At 50.4% G+C, this 21,148-nt stretch overlaps 1 protein-coding gene across 1 annotated transcript in view; it reads left to right on the top strand.

Annotated features, from left to right (window-relative positions):
- Positions 1-686: 686 nt before the first annotated feature.
- The window catches only part of LOC124470516 (E3 ubiquitin-protein ligase HECW1), a 37,702-nt gene continuing 17,240 nt past the window's right edge, over positions 687-21,148 (top strand). Inside the window, exons 1-12 of the mRNA XM_047024433.1 lie at positions 687-738; positions 944-1,049; positions 2,989-3,126; positions 4,086-4,419; positions 4,565-4,672; positions 5,787-5,881; positions 9,689-9,764; positions 11,203-11,372; positions 17,107-17,249; positions 17,510-17,610; positions 18,023-19,020; positions 19,220-19,754. Of these exons, the coding sequence (XP_046880389.1) occupies positions 3,100-3,126; positions 4,086-4,419; positions 4,565-4,672; positions 5,787-5,881; positions 9,689-9,764; positions 11,203-11,372; positions 17,107-17,249; positions 17,510-17,610; positions 18,023-19,020; positions 19,220-19,754 (2,587 nt within the window). The 5' untranslated portion in view covers positions 687-738; positions 944-1,049; positions 2,989-3,099. The remainder of the gene's footprint in view (positions 739-943; positions 1,050-2,988; positions 3,127-4,085; positions 4,420-4,564; positions 4,673-5,786; positions 5,882-9,688; positions 9,765-11,202; positions 11,373-17,106; positions 17,250-17,509; positions 17,611-18,022; positions 19,021-19,219; positions 19,755-21,148) is intronic.

A 21,148-nucleotide genomic window follows, 5' to 3' on the forward strand; every position in this document is an offset into this window, starting at 1 on the left:
AGTCCTCGCCGACGAGGTTGTCGAATGCATGCGGCCCCTCAGTCCCTGCGTGAGAGAAGACACTCCCTGTGGTGTCTCTATATCAGGAGCTCATTACACAGGCAGAGCAGGAAGACAGCGGCTGCTGCTGTAGGAGCACCGCTCTCAGAGTCACAATACGAGGATTCAACCTAGATTTTACAGCTGATGGGGTGGGAAGGGTTGTGTGTAGTCTGTGTCTGTGTGTGTGCGTGTGTGTGTGTGTGTGTGTGTGTGTGTGTGTGTGTGTGTGTGTGTGTGTGTGTGTGTGTGTGTGTGTGTGTGTGAGAGAGTAGGGGGAGGGGGAATTCGGGGGGAAATGAGGAATGGAATTCGTTCCCAGGAACCACCTGAAAAATGTCTGACACAACTCTAGAACTGAGTGGTTTTCTCTAACCTTGCCATAATGAGATAGTGATCTGTACTAAATTGTTTAGCTCTCTGCACTGTAGAGACAGAGCATCAATACTGTACTTCATCTACAATCTCAACCACATTTAATATTCAGTAGCCGTTGTTGAATACAAATAGTATCTAAAAACAAATGTATATAAAACTGAATAGGCTGCTGCTCATATACACAGTACATATGTATAAACTGTATATATACAAATATTTCTTACACTGTGAAATGCTTTCTGTCAAAAGAGGCTGCATTTACTATGCCCAACCTGGAAAATCCCTTGGAGCGAGCTTCTCGAAGGCAGCCCTTGTTGCTGGGTAAGAGAGGACAGTTCAGTTTCCATAACTGCTTTTGTGTCCATGCATAACCAATGAAGAGAGTGCGTGGGAAAATGATTATTATGTTAGTGCATAATTTAGCTCCAATTAGCTAGGGATCTCTCTCACTGACTCTCTCTCTCTGTCTCTCTCTATCTCTCTCTCTCTCTCTCTCTCTCTCTCTCTCTCACATTCTTCTTCCAAGATGAGCTGGATAAACTAGCGTCACCTCCCCAAACCCCTCCAATGTACAGCACTCACATGACAGTGTGAGAAAACCCTGAAGATTAAGACTCCCCCTGTCTTGAAAGGTAATTATATGGCTTAATCATGCCAGTGCCATTCCTGCTGGAGATAATGGGAGGCTCTCTCCTGGGGGTACAGTAGCTATCCAGTGGAGCCGCTGAGAGAGGCAGCATAAACCGCTGGGTGTGATCTACCCTAATGAGGTCCACACGGCTTCAACATGACACTGGTACTGTAGCAGGAAGGGGAAGTGGATGGAGGGTTTCCACTGGTGATGGGAAGGCAGGTCCAAATCCCAGGTGCCTTCCCTCCACCATCGTCTTCTCCAGCAGACAGTCTCTTCTGGATCCAAGCTCAGGATCCCCCCCCCCCCTGGAAGGACTGGATAGTGTATTCACACATGAGTTTAATGACTGAGAGAGCAAGGCCGTGTCTTAATCTGACTCGGATGTCTCCTACATACAATCCAAATGGATTATTTATTCCGTGCTCTGTGTGGAATCCAGAGAGATGAACGGTTAGTTTTAAGCAGATTGTTGTGTGTCTTGAGTGAAATGTCTGTATTGCATTAGTTTACATCCAGGCCCTGGGCCTAGTTTCCAAGGGTAATGTTAGATAAGATGTACTGTAATCACACAGAACAGCTTAGCATTGTCAGTGTGGTACGTTTCGGTGTACTGTACAGTATGTGTGCTCGTCATAGAATAACTAAGCAATGCTAAGCTTTCACTTGCCTGTGAGTTGAATTCTCCGACCCACTAAACTGAGTCGGCTGTGAGTGTTTCTGTTGGCACCTAGAACATCCTACAGTGCTTTGAGACTGAGCTGTGTCTACTAGAATCCTGCATTCTAGCTAGGAGGAGCTGACAGGCAAAGGGCCTTTTAAGTGTACTTAGGATACACAGAGAAGCTTCTAGGCCAATGCTACTGTAGCGTGTCCTGAAGCTGGAATAATAGGGTATGTAGGTTATGTGTGGCCTGTGAGGGAAGGCATGTTTCTGTCTGGCTACTGGAGCACGTGCTCCGGAGAACAGGGGGATTCCTCCTGCCCAGACCTTCAAACGACTGTCTCTTCCTCCTCCTCCTCCTCCTCCTCCTCCTCCTCCTCCTCTTCCTCCTCCTCCTCCTCCTACTCCTCTTCCTTCTCCTCCTCCTCCTCCTCCTCTTCGTCCTCCTCCTCCTCCTACTCCTCTTCCTTCTCCTCCTCCTCCTCCTCCTCCTCCTCCTCCTCCTCCTCCTCCTCCTCTTCCTCTTCCTCCTCCTCCTCCTCCTCCTCCTCCTCCTCCTCCTCCTCCTCCTACTCCTCTTCCTTCTCCTCCTCCTCCTCCTCCTTCTCCTCCTCCTCCTCCTCCTCCTCCTCCTCCTCCTCCTCCTCCTCCTCCTCCTCCTCCTCCTCTCGCTCTCAGCTGTTGTCCCAGCTCTATTAGTAGTGTAACAGACGGGTCGATGACAGCAAAAGTGCGCTGGCTCCACCCGAGGAGACGAGGAACGTGCTTAGCCGTCTCTTAGCACCAATAAGGTTGGAAACACCATGAGATGAGTGCTTCATGACCTGCCCAATTGAGTTAGAAGACAGGAGACCAGGAGAGAGAGGGAAGGATTCAGAACGAATGTAAGAGTCAGGGAAAGACTTTGATTGACTTCAGCAGGCCCCGCCTCTTGCCCGACCGCTGGTCAATGCGAGTCTCTCCGTTTCTCAAACTTGTTTGCAATACTGCAGGAACTGCATTCCTGTCATGCAATGTTTCCCCGAATCCTATGTCTCAACATATTCTGTTTATATTTGTGTACTTCTTGTGTGTCCCTCTCTCTATATCTCTTTATAATCCATTATTGTCGAATATCTGTTCATTATTGTCCTGTGTCTTTTTCCCTCAAAATACGCCATTGTTTGTAAAGCATTTCTTTTGTTACAATTGTTTTGGAGTTTCAGGCAGTCATACTTGATCTAATGAGGATCAAGTATGAACTTATGATGCTGTTTGATTTTTGTCTCACACACAGATACATACACAGTCACGTGCTGTCTGGTAGCGCCCTCTCTGCATTCCTATTGTTGGGTAATCACATGACCTCTTCCTCAGGATTTGATGTGCTTTGACTTGGCGAGTCATTATGCTGCTCCACCTGTGTAGTGTTAAGGTCAGTGTCTCCGATTTATCAAGCTACCTTCACCCATAAGCCATTGCACCAGGGCAGTCATGTCATGCTGCCTCTACCCATCAACTGCAGCAATAACTTTCCTTCTGTTCCTACATTTCCCATAAGCCAATGCCCCAGGGTAGTACTTAGGCTACTCCGTCTACTATTTCAACTGTGTCATGTGCTGATACGCTCAGTCAAATCACAGTGATGCTACACGTGTGACTCAACACGATCATGGATTATCCTTGAAAATATCAAATTCACCATATTGACATCCTCAGAGTCAGGACAGGTCAGATGCCAGAGTGCTTATCCCAGCCCTAACCCTGAAGACACCCCCCGCTTCACCTGAAGTTATTTCATCATATCATCAGCCCTTGTTGTCTCTGTGTGTTTACGTGTGTGTGTGTCTGTAATCCCATGTGTTGTGTGTGTGTGTCTGTAATCCCATGTGTTGTGTGTGTGTGTCTGTAATCCCATGTGTTGTGTGTGTGTGATATTGTTTTTATACTCATTGTGATGAGTGTCTGCGCTGATCCGTCAGCTTACAGCCTGCAGGTGTGTGTGTGTGCACATGCGTGCGTGTGAGTGTGTTTTATGATGCCGTGAACTGGTCGACCCAATGGGCTCTCGTCTCTAATGGTTGTGATGGAGCTGTAGGTTTACCTTCAGGTTGACTGCTCCTGTAGTGTCTGGAGAGTGGTCCCTTTGGTCCCCAGAGTGGCCTTGGTCATCAGGACAGGACAGGACAGGACGGGGTGATAAACATCCTGTTGTCCAAACACAACTGTGTGCTCGAAAAAAGTCGACAATGTTCAACGCCATTGAGCTCCATCAAACTCCATCAGCACAAGTCATTTGACTTCAATTCTAGAACTTGCACCAGACCAGGTCCCTATAGCTGTGTTGTGCTAGAGCTCGCACAAGAACAGGTTCCTATCTCTGTGCCGTTCTAGAACTTGTACCAGAACAGGTTCCTGGGCCTGGCTGCCATGGCGTCGCCGTCTCGCAGCGCCCAGAGTCGCAGACGCTGCAAGGACGCGTCAGCGCGGCTCAGCTACAGTCCAGAGCTGTACCACAGCGGAGGCCCCGCCGGGGCCGACCACCTCACTCTGGCACTGACCCTGCCTCGCTCCACCAGCGACGCCGACCTCCTGACCTCCGACTGCCGCTCCATGCTCACAGTCAGCACCTCCCACTACGCCGTCGGCCAATCCCAGGACATGGTGATCTGTTGGGACATCAAGGAGGAAGTGGATGCAGGGGACTGGATTGGGATGTATCTGATTGGTGGGTGTTGATGATGCAACGACAATGCAAGCAGTGGATATGCAAAAACGAAATCTGGTTATTTGATATTAACAATGTAGAGATATAGTTTAAGAACACGTGACGCTTAACTTCAGTTCTTTCTAATCTGTTCTTTTCCCCTTAGATGAGGTTCTGTCTGAGAACTTTCTAGACTACAAGAACCGGGGGGTAAACGGTTCTCACAAGGGCCAGATTGTGTGGAAGATTGACTCCATTGCATACTTTGCTGAATGTAAGTACTGTATCGTCACCTGCTGAAGTGAAACACATTCTCATATTATACAACACTCTACGTATAGCTTGTTTATTAGAAAATCTGGGAATATGTTAGAAGTTCTCTCTGTAAGTAAATTATCATAGGCAAGAATGGATCGTTCCGAGCATAATTCATAAATATTTGATGAGACTCAAGGCTATCTACTGTCCAGTCCTCACAATTTTTTTTATATATTTTTTTTATATTTACAAATCCCTGACAACCCAGTATAAATCTATAGTTGCAGGCAGCCAGACTGTCTCTTTATGCAAAACCCCCTCCTATTATCCATATGTCCTGGCTGTATCTCAGCCACAACCTGTCACTGCAAACAGCAGAAAACTATGGAGTGTCTGAGGCCGTTCCTCACGGAGAGAAGTAGAGAAAGAGGCGGGGAGGGAGGAAGGGAGGGAGGGAGGGAGGGGGAAATAGAGAGAGAGAGAGAGAGAGAGAGAGAGAGAGAGAGAGAGAGGAAAGAGTGCATGAAACAGAGAGAAAGAGAATAGAACTGGAGACAGAGAAAAAAAAAGAAATCAAGAGAGACAAAGAGAAATAAGAAAGACAGAGAGATGAAGAAAAAAAAACGAGAGCTAGAGAACGACTAGAGGGAGAGAGCGAGGGAGGGAGAGGGCTCCCTTGCTCCCAGTGGAGCAGGGCCCCTCCCTGGGTGGCTTCTGCCTGACAGGAAGCCCTGACTAATGGGGGGGGAGCTTGAGCCAGGCAGAGTACCAGAGATAACACATAGCTCACCTGTGTCAGGGCCTCCTAGGATGGGACTAATAGGAACGGTTACACTGGCAAACAGCAGCGCATTAGTCAGCTGAAAGAGGAGCAGGTGTGGACTGGTAGAGGGAGGAGACAGCCAGGAGGAAGCCTCAGTAAAGAGTGCCATAGCTCAGCTGGGAAGGTTTCTGTTTTTAGAGGGTGTGTGCGTTAAAGGTGTGAGTGTGTGTATGTGTGTGGTTGTACCTGTCTTTGTGGGAACCCGTTCAGAAGAGCCACCTGCAGGTTCCCCCCACGCCCTCCTGTTTGTCGTCAGTGCACTAAGTGACTGGAAATGCTGCCTCTCTGATTCTGTTTCTCCCCACAGCTGAGACCAAGATCTGTTTTAAATATTACCACGGTGTCAGTGGAGTACTCAGAGCTACCACCCCAAGTGTCACCGTGAAGAGCACATCGGCTCCTGTAAGTCTCAAACACACACACACACACACAAACACACACACCATCAACATATCAACATGATGTCACATCCATGCAATTACACAGTCTGCCTTATTTAGAAGCTCAGGATGTAATGCTTTTAGGGGGGATTACGAAATATCCCCCTCATAGTATCGGTTATGTTGCTTATTATCTTCATGTGTGTGACAGGATATGACAACCGTGCAGATTGTCACAAAGACATGGATCTTCTGTAATGCAGAGTCATGGCTGGCAGACAGTCAGGTTCATGTTAAGTCGAATGGGGAAATAGACAAACGGGCTGGCAGGGTTGCAGACAGTCTCTTGGTGGGAATGAAAACGGCACTGTTTCCTCTGAACCCCGTGTACTTTTGTCCTCGTGCTTTGTCCCATTTGCTTGCATGCGGCTTCTTTTTTTCAATGTAGTGCGTCAGTTGGACCCGGTTCGGCGGTCGTTTTGGACAGTCGTTGTGGGCTCCTGAGGTCGCCTTTCATAAGCTCTCACGTTCACCCATAGCTGTTTTTCCATTACGTTAGCAGGTTCTGACAAGGCTATGCTAAGCTAAACTAAGCATGCCACTCCATAGATAAATGAGTGGAGGCTAGGCTAGCAGCTATACTAGCAATGCTAGCGAACCAGATGGATGGATGGATGGATCGAGTTACTGAGGCTTGCTTCCATTGTGCTGGCGTAGCCCCCGGAAACGCTGATGGCCCCTGAACCTGATCCGAGCCCGGTGTTTTGTCCTGGGAAGCCAGGTTAAAAATAAACCCCAGAGAGTACAGGAGGGAGGAAAAGAGAGGAGAGAGGGAAGCGAAAAAAGGGAAGAGAGCGAGAGCAGCGATAGTTGGGGGTGGGTTTGGACGAAACAGGCGTTGTTGAAGGAGGAGGCATACAGTGCTCAACGTGTGACTGTCATCGCCGGGTGACAGAGGGGGAATGCGCTTGACCGCATCGGACTGATGAGGCGGCGTGTGGGCGCCTGTGTGTGCGAGCGAGTCCCTTTGATTCATGGAGGGCCTGTCCCCAGCCGTGAGTGATGTCACCCAGCTGGACTGAGAGGCGAGGGAGGAGGAGGAGCACGCTGCTCACCTGGCTGGCCTGGGTAACACTCGCTTTTCATTTCTGTCATCTCTCCTTCTCTACATCCTGTTTTTCCCTCTCTTCCTTCCTTTGCTGCTCCTTCTCTCTCTGCCCGCCTGCCTGCCTGCCTTTCCTCTTTTATGTTCGGAGTCTTCAGGGCTGTGACACCACATCCTCCACGGTGTTTGAGGAGCGATGCTGTAGCACTGGTGTGTGTGTGTATACGTGTGTGTGTGTCCACTGGGGGTTGTTGACACGCCAGGGCCCTGAGGCAGTGTCGGACCATGTTGAGTCTGAGGTGTGAACATCTACACCTGGGTATGATCTGCTGCTGCTGCTGGTGACAGGAGGGAGGAGAGCAGGCTCTCTCTCTCTGTCTCTCTCTCTCTCTCTCTGTCTCTCTCTCTCTCTCTCTCTCACTGTGTAGGTCTCTCTCTCTCACTTTCTCTTACTTTCTTCTTCTCTTTCTCAATTTCTTTCTCTCTATCTCTTTTTTTCTTTCTCCTTCTGACTCAGTGAGTCCTCCCGGTTGGAGGAGAAGGGATCTGATCCTTCGATGCAAACTCTTGCATCAGTGGAGAGAGAGATGAAGAGAGAGAGAGAGAGAGAGAGATGAAGAGAGAGAGAGAGAGAGAGAGAGAGAGAGAGAGAGAGAGAGAGAGAGAGAGAGAGAGAGATGAAGAGAGAGAGAGAGAGGCAATGCTTTGAGTCTGATTCATTTCTGCTCTGTTTCCTCAACAGGGCAGGTAACAATGTTTTTAGCTTGCTCATGCAGTACTCCACCTGGGTAGCAGAGGATTCATAAATGGACGCGATGATTTCTCATTTTGTGTTACGAGTAAGGGCTGAGAGTGTGCCTTGTTTGAAATCGAGGAACGTGTGTGGGCACAGCTCTGGGTCTGTGACGATGCTGATTATGCTGTTGAGAGTGGGATTGTCATGTGTGGTGATGAACTTGTTTGAATGTGTGTGTGTGTGTGTTCTTTATCTCCTAGCCATGCTGCCTCCCAGGGCTGCTGTGTAAGCCTTTCACAGCCAGGCCTCACCAGTGTTATTATCAGCCAGCAGCCGCACTGCAGAGGACAGTCCCTCTCTCCTCTCTTCTCATCTCCTTTCACTCCTTATCTCCTCTCCTTTCCCATCATCCTCTCTTTTCCTCCCCTTTCCTTTCTCCTTTCCGCTCCTCTCTTCTCCTGAACAATCACAGGCACCACAATAAGGACACATGTATTGAACACAATACTGTCCAGTCAGACAGACCGCCAGGCCGTGTCTATTTGTGGCTTCTGACCTTTAATCAGATTTCTCCCCACACTGTACTGTAAGCCTGTTAGCTAAGTTGGGACGCCATCCTTGTGCTCGTAGGTCACAGTCTCACGTCCTGTACGGTCAAAGAGTTGTCATTGTCACACCGAATGGTTTCACCTACAGTCTCACACTCCAATCAATCAGTCTTTTCCTGGACAAGCATTTTTATTGGTGACACTGCATTTTATGTTTTTATATGGGGTTGCTTCTGTAACATATGATTCACAGCCATTGACCTCCATTGGCCAGAGCATTTCATGTGGTTATATGTGAATTACTGATTAATCTTCATGTTATTTTTCATGCCATTTTATTATCCTTGATGTGTCATGTATTTACATACAGTGGCAGTCATTGCTGATTTACTTTATTTATAAAGTTTGTATTTATCTTTAAAACAGTTTCTCATTGTAAATGTATGTAGGTTCTGGATTAACTGTAATTTGATTCATCCGTCAGATTATTTTTATCTGGCCGAGGGAGGCTTAATCTGTGGTAAAGCCACTGCTACAGTTTGGTAATAAACATCAGGGAATAGACTCCCGGGAAGATGCTCACAGAATACAGATTAATATCCTATTAAATCCATGATATCAAGTGGAACAAACATCTGCTCATCTCTGTTTTTGTTTGAGTTGACTGCTTCTGTTTACATATTATTTTGTTTGTGGTTTGGAATAGTTTGTCATTGCATTATCCTCATTGTATGTAGAATCAACCCCAGATAAAAATGGTCTGAAGTAGAAATTTCTTTTTTTTTGGTTGATGATGAGCATTTAAGAAATGAGACGCACACACAAACGTAAGTCCTCTGTTCACAGATGGTCTGCACATAACTAAAGAGACAGACTGTGACACACACGTCACATGGTCGTAAGACTGGCCAGTCAGTAATTGTAGTTCATACTGTTCTGAAAAGGCTGCTCTCCAGAGAGGAAACCCATCTCCACTGCTTCTCCTCTTCCTGGATCAGAGATCAATGAAGCTCCTAATGAAGACTGCTTATTGATCTGGAAACACACACACACACCATACTGCACAGACACACACTTCCACTAAAACACACGCGCACACACGCGTGCACGCACGAGCCTCACAGTAGCCTCACACCTGAAGACTGGACAGGACATGGTGTGACGGTGCAATCAGGGAAGAGGGGTGATACAGGAAGGAGGAGAGAAGGAGGCGGAGAGAGCGCATCCTGTAAAACCTTAATTCCTTTCATTTTGTTCCCTCTCTCTCTCTCTCTCTCTCTCTCTCTCTCTCTCTCTCTCTCTCTCTCTCTCTCTCTCTCTCTCTATCTCTCTCTCTCTCTCTCTCTCTCTCTCTCTCTCTCTCCCTCTCTCTCTCTCTCTCTCCCTCTCTCTGTCTCTCTCTGTCTCTCTCTCTCTTTCTCTTTCTCTTTCTGTCTCCAGGTGTTGAAGCCAGTAGTCAGTCAGGAGGTCACCCAGGGCCCTACAAACAGAAGACTTGTCAGTTTCTCCCTCTCCGGTGAGTCTCTTCCTTTCCCCCCATCCATCCCTCCTCCCTTCTCATCGCCTTCTGGTTTCCAACCCGTCTACAGATCTTCAACGAAACATCGGGGTTTCCACCAGCCACCGGCTCGTCGATCTCTTGTTCTTGTCCCGTCCTCCCCCCCCAGCCTCACCGGGGGTAGTGTTGTATTGATAGAGGCTGATTGTCAGCGGGTGAAAGCAATGCCTCCGTCGCCTCTCGCCCCTCTGAGAGATCTGTTTCAGTCCAGGAGGTCAACCTCAGTCATCCAGCAGGGATCTTTTTGGTCCGGCTTCCCAGGAAGTCTGTTGCTGTGAAGTGTTTGTGGATTGAGTGGCTCACAAGCCCCGGTGTATTTGTGGAGCCTAACCTTAAGGCTCATGGTGGATGTAGGGGTTGTCGGGTCAGCGTTGTTAAGTCCGCATGAGTACAGTGATTCCATGGACCTCGAAATGAGCTTGGCCAGTTTCACCCCCACACACACTTAGAGAAGCAGGCTCTATATCTTGAGTCCTCCACTTGCTGCGCCTTTAGTCGGTGACAGTGTCGTGTCCTCATACATATTTCATTGGAAACCACTTCTGTGCTACAGTACCGTACAGTACGCTTCTGGTCTGTTTCAGCCCTGCTGTTGCAGATGGCTTATGTAAATTCCTTTTATTGTCCATTTTTCTTTTTGCATTATTCAGAGCACACACACAACACCACCCCCCCCCCCCTCCCCTAAACTCCCCTACTTGAACTCCTGTCAGCTTCAGTTTTGTTCAGTTCAAGTGTGTTCCTCTAGTCTGGAGAGATAGAGGAAGGCTCTAGTGATTCCCTCCAGAGACAGACAGACACCTCGGTGATTGGAATTGAAGTGGGCGGATGGAACGCTGACAGACTGAAGGAAGCTGCCCCTTCCGGATTATTGTTGAGGATTTATTGAGCAGAGCTGTAGGGAGAGTAAACATACACACACACACACACACACATAAATTCACGTCAACAGAGAATCACAGACACCCTTCCTACCGTCAGAGCCAAAACCGCCTTTACAGTTTTTGCTCAGTGAACCAGTGATTTTGGCAGAGCAGAGAGAGACCCAACCGAGTTGTTCATTAAAAACTCTCAGAAGCTAGATCCCAGAGAGAGAGAGAGACATGCTGTGTTTCATCTCTCTCACTTAGAGATTCATATTTGAATGGATCCCGAAAACAGGCCCTAGAAGGATTTTCTCATCTTTTTTCTTCTTTTTAGGTTGCTGTCCTCTCTCTCCTTCAGAAGTTGTTGTTACGCTATTTACTGTCACTTCTGTCTAATTCAACAAGAAGACCACTTAGTGAATTGGCTTCCATCTAGACAGAAGGCCGTCAAAAGAAATTAAACATAGCGTTCCCAAAATCCAGAAAAAGCTTTATAACCGTATCTCTTGTTCTTCCATCCATCCACCCAGACTTCCAGGCGGTGGGTCTGAAGAAGGGCATGTTCTTCAACCCAGACCCCTACCTGAAGATCTCCATCCGGCCAGGCAAACACAGCACCTTCCCCGGCCTCCCCCACCACGGCCAGGAGAAACGCTCGGGCATCGCGTGCAACACCGTCAACCCTGTCTGGCAGAGAGAGGTGGGACTGCACACACACCCTCTCTATCTCTCCCTCGGTCTCACACACACACACTCTCTATCTGTCCCTCACTCTCACACACATATACACTCTCTATCTCTCCCTCACTCTTACACACTCTCTCTATCTCTCCCTCAGTCTCTCACACACACACACACTCTCTATCTCTCCCTCAGTGTCTCACACACATATACACTCTCTATCTCTCCCTCAGTCTCTCACACACATATACACTCTCTATCTCTCCCTCAGTCTCTCACACACATATACACTCTCTATCTCTCCCTCACTCTCACACACACTCCATCTCACACACACTCCATCTCTATCTCACAGACACACATTCAATGTTGTTTTGTAACATAACACGTGAGATGGACCAGGATCAGACAGAAGGCAACTTCTTGGAAAAGCGCACTCAAAGTCTACAGTGCTTCACTATGCAAAGTAAGTCAGTACCTGTCATTGAAGAAGAATAGTTAGAACAGTGAAGTGACAAGGTGAAGGAGTCAAGGTGAAGGAGTCAAGGTGAAGGAGTCAAGGTAAAGGAGTCAAGGTGAAGGAGTCAAGGTGAAGGAGTCAAGGTGAAGGAGTCAAGGTGAAGGAGTCAAGGTGAAGGAGTCAAGGTGAAGGAGTCAAGGTAAAGGAGTCAAGGTGAAGGAGTCGGGTTTCCTGCCAGGTGGTGTAAGATCCCTGTGTGTCAGAGCTACACAGCTCATGAGCAAGCCTGTTTTGTTGCGTGGAGTTTTGGTACAGAGCCGACAGACAAAACTTTGTCTAACATTCAGGGTTCTTCACGCTGAGATAAAAAAGAGGGAACATGAAAGAGGGAACCCTAGGGGAACCGCAGTACCCTCTGAAGCTCCCCACAAGTTTCTTTTGAATTTCAACTGCAGCTAAACCAGAGCTCTCAGAGTGCGCTCACACAACCCCTCCACTTTGTATAGCAGTGAATTAGCTTTATCTGTGTCATGTTGCGCTGTTATGGATGACTCTTTCCCAACCTAAACCTGAAGCTCTGCGAGTCACAACTCCCAAAAAAGAACAAAAAAACTGTTCCTGTACCTGCCCGAGTCATATTTCACAGCCTAGTCATATTTGAGCTGACACTGTCCTCCCGGTACAACACACATAAAGGTCATTCAAAACGTATGCTTCATGGTTAGTATTGTATTGTGTTGGGAACAACCCTGTTCATTCATCTTGTATTGAATGGATTTCATTCCATTCCATCACGTATCCCCTAGCTGAGGGCTGCCACGCGTGTTTAATTAAAACAGTGGAGGCGTTCATTTGACATTTACTCTCCTTCAGCTCAAGCAGATTGAGTGAAAGAGAACAGAAGGGTGAGTGTGCGAGAGCGAGAGAGAGAGAGAGAGAGAGAGAGAGAGAGAGAGAGAGAGAGAGAGAGAGAGAGAGAGAGAGAGAGAGAGAGAGAGAGAGGCGCTGTCGAATCAAATGTTGACTTGGGACTCCGTTGATCAGTCCAATCCATAGTACAGCGTTGTCCTCAATGGAACTTCAAGTCAGTCCACAAATTTGTGACTGGAGACCCTGAACAGCAGGTGTGCTGTGCTGTGGGCCTGGATTCTGCCACTTTTCAGCTCTCTCTCTCTCTCTCTCTCTCTCTCTCTCTCTCTCTCTCTCTCTCTCTCTCCCTCTCTCTCCCTCTCTGGCCATCAACATCATCTGCCGGGCGGTGGACGTACGGCAGATTTAGCACCCCTGTGTCCAGTGTAATATACTGCAGTGGCAACCATGTCACGTGTGGCTGTGTGTTCATAACTCACATGCTGGGATGGGGGGGAGAGGGGAGGGAGAGAGACGGAGGGGTTGAAAGGGAGTGAGAGACTCATCCATGCAGTTCCTCACGTTCAAGTTATTGCCATGACGTTTTTCACCGTTTCCATGGCTACAGGTGTTTGCAGGGTGAATGGTGTGATCGTCCTCTTCTGTAGAACACAGGAGGAAGAAGAGGGGTGTGATAGTTTGTGGACCCTAGGGCATTGTCAGATGCATACGCTCAACACTTTCCTCTTGACACTTCCAGTGTCTACCACTACCCCCCCCCCCCCACACACACACACAAACTCTAGTACCCTTAGAAGACCTGTGTCCTCACCCTTGCATCAGCCTGTATTTCCAGCTGTGGTCTATGTAGCCTATTTCACCGGCAACACTTTAGGAATAAAGACCTACTTTTGCCATGTCCTTTGTTTGACCGGACTGATTTCAGAAAGCTGTGAATTTATTTGGGAACAAACAGCCTGCCGTCACGTTTTGGATTTAGGTCCAGTTCAGTCGTTTAATCTGTAGATGAAGTCTACCAGTATCTTCATACAATTCTTCTTCTTCATCCTCTTTTATCCTCCCTCTTTTCAGCTTTTTCTTCCTGTCTGTTGACAGGGGTGTTGCTACAGATGGCTGGTGCAAACCGAACTGACCTATGTTTGACTGAAGCTAATTTCTCTCCTACTGCTCCCAGCAGTTAGCCTCTGTGACAGTTTATCTACTCTGGCATATGCTGCCTCCCAGTCAGTCACACAACTAGCCTACCCAACTAGCCTACTAGCCTACCCTAGTGCTTAGCCTAGCATTTAGCTGCTGTCACAGTTTGTCTTAGCTTAGCAAATGGGCCACCCCCCACTACCATATCATACTTTGGCAGAGCTGTGTGACTCGGCAGAAACTTGCTCAGTGATTCAAACTCTAGTGGCGTGCTTGATAGAGGATTCATAGCCTCTCTTTGGTTTCCAACTTGCTGGGTTTGAATTCACAGCCACACGCGACTAGAACGGGCATCACGGTTGAAGATGCTCATGCTTTGTTGAGTAGCTTGTTGCAACCCAGTTGATTACTCCTAACAATTACCTTACCGTATTTAAAGGGAATCCAATGATGTTCTACCACTGTGTTTTAAGAACTGTTACAACACTGGAAATGCAATCTTTTTATTGTCTGATCCCTCACCTAGACTACTCTAGAAGCTAGACTGCAGAACTTTCAGCACCAAGGCCCCCTGGCCTTTCCGTGTCTGCAAGCACTCTCTTTTAGCTAACACGATTAGCTAAAACTGAGAGTGTTTAGCTTTCTACTGATTGGCTACTGTAAATGCTGCTCTCTCACTGACCCTGAGGGAGAGTGTAGCACTATCGCTAATCCTTCTAATAGGCCAACAGCTGCAACCAGCCAGTCACGAGCAATCCCTTTTTCACAGAAGCGAGTGAGTTTAAAAACACTGGGTTGGGCTCTCTTCTGGGGTGTGAGTGTGTGTGTGTTACAAGAAGCGTTTAGTAGCTCCTGGCACTTGAACATAGAGTATAGCCCCAAATTACTCTCAAGGCAACTCTTTGGAGTTGACTGGGTTTGTTTGAGTTCTGAGTTTGAAAGGCTATGCGTGTTCATGCTTGAGTGAGTGTGTGTTGCTGTGCTTGAGAGAGGGTTTGGGCTAATGATAGCTAGCAGGAAGACTTTGTTTTCTGTTGTGCAATGGTCCCACACAGTCTCTCAACTGGGAGGAAAGCAGGTGCCAGACTGGAACACAACCTCAATTTACAGTCAAATGCTCCACAACTGAGCGTGAGCCTTCCATCATTGGCTAGCAGACACGTTGGGCTTAGTCATGCGTCCTGTCACTTTAGATACAACAGTGCATTGTGGCTGTGTCCTCATGTGACTGCTACCCTTGTACAGATTGAAAACAGGAAACAGGAAATCGTACCCTGAGACATGACCGTTCTCTGAACTGTCGGCGAAGGACACGCGGGCGATGCCTCAACGCTCCGTCACGTTGCTCATCTCATGCTTGGCAGCAGGTGACTCCCATTAGTCTTGTTTGCAAGTGATATACAGTGGTACAGAGAGAAAGGAAACAAAGAGGCTTTGCTGTCTAGATCATAAACAAGCATTTGGCGGATTTGGTTCAATTGGGTTGGGTTTTCGCCTTCAGGTGTGTTTGTGCGGTTGTTGTTTTCCTGTCTGGGTTTCCTGTGAAGGGGAGGTAAGAAGCTGTCGTTTCTGATGAAATGAGAGTGCTGAGGGCAGAGATGGACAGGAAACTGCAGGGAATAAACACCGCTGGGCGCAAACGACATTCAGCCGACCAGATTGAATTAACCGAGAGGAGACGAGGAAGGGAGAGGATTGAAGAAGAGGGGAGGAAGAGTGGAGGAGACGTGGTGAGAGAAGAAGAGGATGAACGAGGAACTGTCCCTGTGGGGAGAGAGAGAGAGAGAGAGAGAGAGAGAGAGAGAGAGAGAGAGAGAGAGAGAGAGAGAGAGAGAGAGAGAGAGAGAGAGAGAGAGAGAGAGAGAGAGAGAGAGAGAGATTGGAGGTCTGGGGAGAGGATAGAGTGCCGAATGGGGGGGGAGGAGATAGATAGAGGGAAGGCTGTGGACCAGAGACTGTGGGGGGGGGTGAAACATGAACTAAGCCAGCGCATGGAGATATAAGCTGCTCATTGTTGCTCGGTGTGAGCATGCCAGCTAGTCGGCCGGCCAGCCAGCGAATGAGTGAGTGCAGCACAGCAGCTCAACCCATCCATCCATAGTGCTGGACCCCTGGACCCCACTGCTGCCTGCGAGGGACATGAGACAATGAAGGAACCGTGGTTTATCAGGGCTCTGTCCATCTGTCTGATCCTTCCATATAAACCCACCAAACACACACACACAGCAGGCACAGGGCTCGTGGGGCATACACACATGTGACACAGAGGAAAGGACAACCAAAGACCTTTAGTTTGGTGTCAGCTGCAGAGCTTGGCTTCTTTTATGTACTGTGTTCAGTGTGGAGGAGACATAGCAGCGTGTGTGTCCATGTCCTCCTCCTCCTCGAGGCCTGGGGTTTGGCCGGAGATCAAGCGTCCCTCTGAAGCTTGGCCGAGGGGGGGGGGGGGACTTTTCAGCACCTTGGACAGAGCCTGCTCCCTGCGCCCTCTGGGCAATGGTTGAATCAGCACCATGGACAGCGATAGAGACAAAGCGAGAGAGAGAAAGGCACCAGAGGATGAATGCCACAATGATTGACAAAGACAGGGAGGGTACTAATGAATAGAACACTGCAACACACCTATCACACAACCCTGTCACAGCAACACACTGACAACGCAAGTTCTGTCATTACCCCCCCTTTCCTGTATGCCCGGTGACATCATTTCCTCTATCCGTACACATGACATCATGTCAGTAATCTCTGTCTCAAATGGGATTGGTGTGGAGTGAGCAGCCAGGACAGAGCGGGTGACTGAACAGTTGGCTCGGCTCCCAGACGATGATCGCACCGGCTGTCCCGACCTTCAGACGGACTCCTCACCTGAGTAGCGGAGGAGAAGAGCTGTGGTCCAAACGCGCGTCACGCCGTAACGCTTTCAGTTCCAAAGCCGTCCGGCCGCTCGGCCAGAGTCGCACACGTCTCCGCGACGACGCTAGTCGTTTGGCGAGCGACCGTCAGTGGGATGCAGTTGCGGTACTTCAAGCGCGCCCAAACACAGTCGTCCTTGTGCCTGGCATGTGTCGGTGTAGTGCCGTGCTGAATGAACACGTCCGTTCTCTTATGGTTTTGGGGACCGATATTACTAGTCTGTTCCACTTTTTCATTCTTCTACTCTCTCCTTCTTTCCTTTCCTCCAACTTTCCCTCTACTGTCCTGTCCTTCTCTCTGTTCCTCCCCTTCCTGCCTTCATCCCTCCCTCCCTCTCACTCCTCTCCTCTATCTCTACCCCCCCCCCCCCCAGCGGTTCAACTTTGTGTCACTTCCCACGGATGTCCTGGAGATCGAGGTGAAGGACAAGTTTGCCAAGAGCAGGCCCATCATCAAGCGCTTCCTGGGCAAGCTGTCCGTCCCTGTCCAGAGGCTGCTGGAGAAACACGCCATTGGGTAGGTGTTCCTATCACTCAGTTCTGGCAGCCAATCGTTAAGGCCAGTCACCCATGTCCCTCCCGTGGCTGGCAGGATCTCGTATTATTTAAGCTGGGTTCTGCTTATATCTCTGTCTCCACTCGGTTCTCTTTCTCCCACTCTCTCTCTCTCTCTCTCTCTCTCTCTCTCTCTCTCTCTCTCTCTCTCTCTCTCTCTCTCCTCTCTCCTCTCTCCCTCTCTCCCACTCCCTCCCTCGCTCTCTCCCCCTCTCTCTACAGGGACCGCGTGGTGAGTTACTCCCTGGGTCGCAGGCTGCCTACAGACCACGTCAGCGGCCAGCTGCAGTTCCGCTTTGAGCCGACCTCCACCATCCACCCAGGTCTGTCTGTCTCCCCTCCACCTCCTCCTGCACGCTGCCTGCCGGCTCCTCCTAGGAGCCCCAGCCGTGCCTCCGTGGACTCAGCCTAGTCCCTGGGACGGATGCAGACAATACATCACCCTTCAGTACACTTCATTAACAGACAATGGATTTGTAACGGTTGCGTCTCAAACAGCTTACTCTCTGTGATTGAGACGGGCAATTAGGAGGCTTCCCCAGCATTTACCATATTAGTGTCATATCAGCTGGACAGGCTGTTGCCGGACACAAAGCAGTCCTTTGTGGAGAAACTTGCTTGCGGTGAATAAACTTGCCTCTGCATGTGACTGTGAACATTGCGTTAATAATGTTCACGTTGACCCGATCCTCCTGTGACCATGGTCCCTCTTTTGTGCCGTTGTCCCCCTCTCAGATGACGAGGACCTCTCCCTGGTCATGGAGCCAGCGGTCCCCATGGTTCCAGATGACCCTCTAGAGGAGGAGAACCAAGACCCAGCCCTCCCTGACGACCTGCCCGACGACGACACCCTGAGCCTGGGCCCGGACATGCCGGACCTGCCCCTGGATGAAGCCCCGGACCTGGAGCCCTACTGCGTGGTGGCTCCGGCCTCCCCCGTAGAGGAGGCCCAGCCTGGGGAGGTGGGTGAGGAGGAGTCCCCCGAGGAGCAGGGGACCGTGGAGGAGGAGAGCACCATCCGAGAGGTGGAGGCCCAGGCGGAACAAGGTACGGCTGGAGGAGAGACGGAGGAGGAAGAAGGAGGAGAAGTGGGGGCAGAAGGGAACGCGGAGGCTGGAGGAGAAGAGGAGGATGTGGTGGTTGAAGAGGAGGAGATCCAGCCAAAGGTGATGCCCGTGGAGGGGGAAGCGGAGGTGGAAGTGGACAGCGATGTGACGACGCTGGCCGAGGCTCCACTAGAGGGAGCTAGCGGGCTCCAGCAGGAGGAGGAGGCGCAGGGGGAGGCGCAGAAGCAGGCGCCAGAGGTCGGAGGAGGAGGAGAAGAAGAGGAGGAGGGCGGAGAAGGCGAGTCAGAGGCCCGGGGAGGGGCCGGGTGTGACTGCGCCTCCCGCTGCTCCGCCCCCTCCCCTTCCCCCTCCATGCGCAGCACCCTGCGCCGGAAGAACCGTCCGTGCTCGCTGCCCGTGTCCGAGCTGGAGACGGGGTTGGCCTCGGCGTGCGGCGACCCGGAGACGCCGCGCACGCACTACATCCGCATCCACCACCTCCTCCACAGCCTGCCCTCGGCACGCCAGCGGCGCGCCAGCCAGGACGAGGAGGAGGAGGAGGAGGAGGAGCCGGGCGAGGAGGAAGAGGGCTCCCCCCCGCCCCCCGACACGGCCACCCTCAAGACGACCAAAGACGGAGAGGAAGAGGAGGACGAGGAGGAAGATACCGCCCAGTCCCCTTCTCAGGTACCGCGTTTTGACGGCCGGCGTCGACGCCGCGAGTATCACAACGGAGCATGCTCACGAAAATGGGACACATTTCATCCTCCCATTTCCCGGAGGAAACAACGTGGACTGTACTCATCTAATTGACATCTACCCCCTCTCCCTCCCTCCCTTCCCTCTGTCCTCCCACCCCCCACCCCTCTCCGCCCCCTCCCCCCAGGTGCGGGCGTGCCCGGGCCCCTGCTGCAGAAGGGCCCTCCCCCGGAGCCTGTCCATCGAGCGTCTGTCCGAGCTCAACCAGCTACTGGAGGGCGAGGGCGTCCGGGGGCCTCGGCCCGCCTGCCCCGAGGGCGGGGAGAGGGCCGGGCGAGGAGGCCAGCCGGGCAGCGCCTCCAGGCCGCCGGGGGAGAGCGAGTGCGAGCTGTGCGACAACTCGTGCTACAGCACGTCCTGCTACAGCACCTCCTGCTACAGCACGTCCTGCTACAGCAACTCGGGCTACGAGGGCCGCAACCGCTTCTGCAGCCACACACGCCTCTCGTCGGTGGACAGCACGCGCCTCTCGGAGAGCACCGTGTTCTCGTCGCAGGAGGAGGAGGACGAGGAGGAGAACAGCGCCTTCGAGTCGGTGTCCGACTCGGTGCAGAGCCCCGAGGGCAGGGAGGCGGGGGGAGAGAGGGGAGAGGGCTGGGCGGAGGAGGGGAGCACAGAGAGCGGGGAGCCCGTGGCAGGCCCCAGCGACAGGAACGGAACAGGTGAGGGACGGCGACGCCCAAACGGGTGAATGAGAGCGAGCCGGCGCAGAGCGTTTTGATGTCGTGGTGTTTTTTCTGCTCGTCACTTGCCGCGTGTGTGTGTGTGTGTGTGTGTGTGTGTGTGTGTGAAGCTCGGTCGCCCCCCTCACCAGCAGCATGGCTGGCGGGCTGTTAGCGCTGTGTGCGCGGACATCAGGTGTCACGACGTGTCCCTTCCCCCCTAAACTGCCACATGGCTGACAGCTGTCAGTGTTGTTTTAATGATCACCCCCCTCCCCCGCCCCCTGTCTGACCTCATTGGCATCAAACTGAGGCCCGCTGAGAGGAATACAAACACTGATTAGAGCCTAACCTTTCACAGGACAGCAGATTGACAAAAGGAACCACTGGCTCATGCTGTGTGTGTGTGTGTGTTAGGGTGGGTGTGTTTTTGCTCAGTGAGATCTCACTGGTTTGTGTCCTTGCGCCCTTCCACAAAGGCCATCAGGTGGGCGTGTGACCTTTTCTGAACACACACATTTTTCACACACACATTCTGGCTACCGGGTTGAGGTCATAGGTAACTGTGAACTCAGAGGTGAGAGGTTGATGCAGAGTGTGTTGGTCACACAGACATTGCTGTTAACAAAGTTGTTAGGGGGGGGCACAATGGTCCGAGTGTTCAGGTCCTGAGCCAGCCATCTGCTGGACGATTTGGTTTTGAGCTGATTTAAACATCAGAACAGAAGGATGGGTTTGGGTGACAGTTTTTTTCAGGTTCAGGTTTTGTCTCCCTTTCTCTCTTTCTCTCTTTCTCTCTTTCTCTCTTTCTCTCTCTCTCTCTCTCTTTCTCTCTCTCTCTCTCTGTCTCTCTCTCTCTCTCTTTCTCTTTCTCTCTAAAATGAGGAAGAGCTCCCTCTTTTGGCTCAGCACAGCTTGTCCATCCTCCAAGCAGTACCTACAGTACATGTTGACTTTCATTAGCAGTGAGGGGAAATGTAGGTCACCCAGCTATGCAAAAAAAAATGAATTTGACGGTTCCTGTTTTTTTCCTGCCTCTATCAGCAAACTGGAAGACTCCACACTGCCACGCTTCTCAGACCATTCATGTCCATCTCTCTGTCTCACTTCAAAGTTACCACTGTCGAATTAGAACACAAAATCGAGGCGTGTTATTCTGAGCTGGTGTCACTGAGGTAACTGGTTGTCTGGTTGAAACGCAGAAGGTTATTTTGGGATGTCAGAGGAGAACAGGTTCAGGACAATTTGTCGTTTGAACATGACAGTTAATGTCTATAGATTCTTTGAAAACACCTTTGGCCTTGTTATCGTCATTGAACGTAAACAAATGTAGAGGAGCCTAATACACCCTGTATACAGAATGTGTGTGCGTGTGTGCGCATGTGTGTCCTAGC

The sequence above is a fragment of the Hypomesus transpacificus genome, chromosome 8 (assembly GCF_021917145.1).
Source record: "Hypomesus transpacificus isolate Combined female chromosome 8, fHypTra1, whole genome shotgun sequence".
Lineage (NCBI taxonomy): Eukaryota > Metazoa > Chordata > Actinopteri > Osmeriformes > Osmeridae > Hypomesus > Hypomesus transpacificus.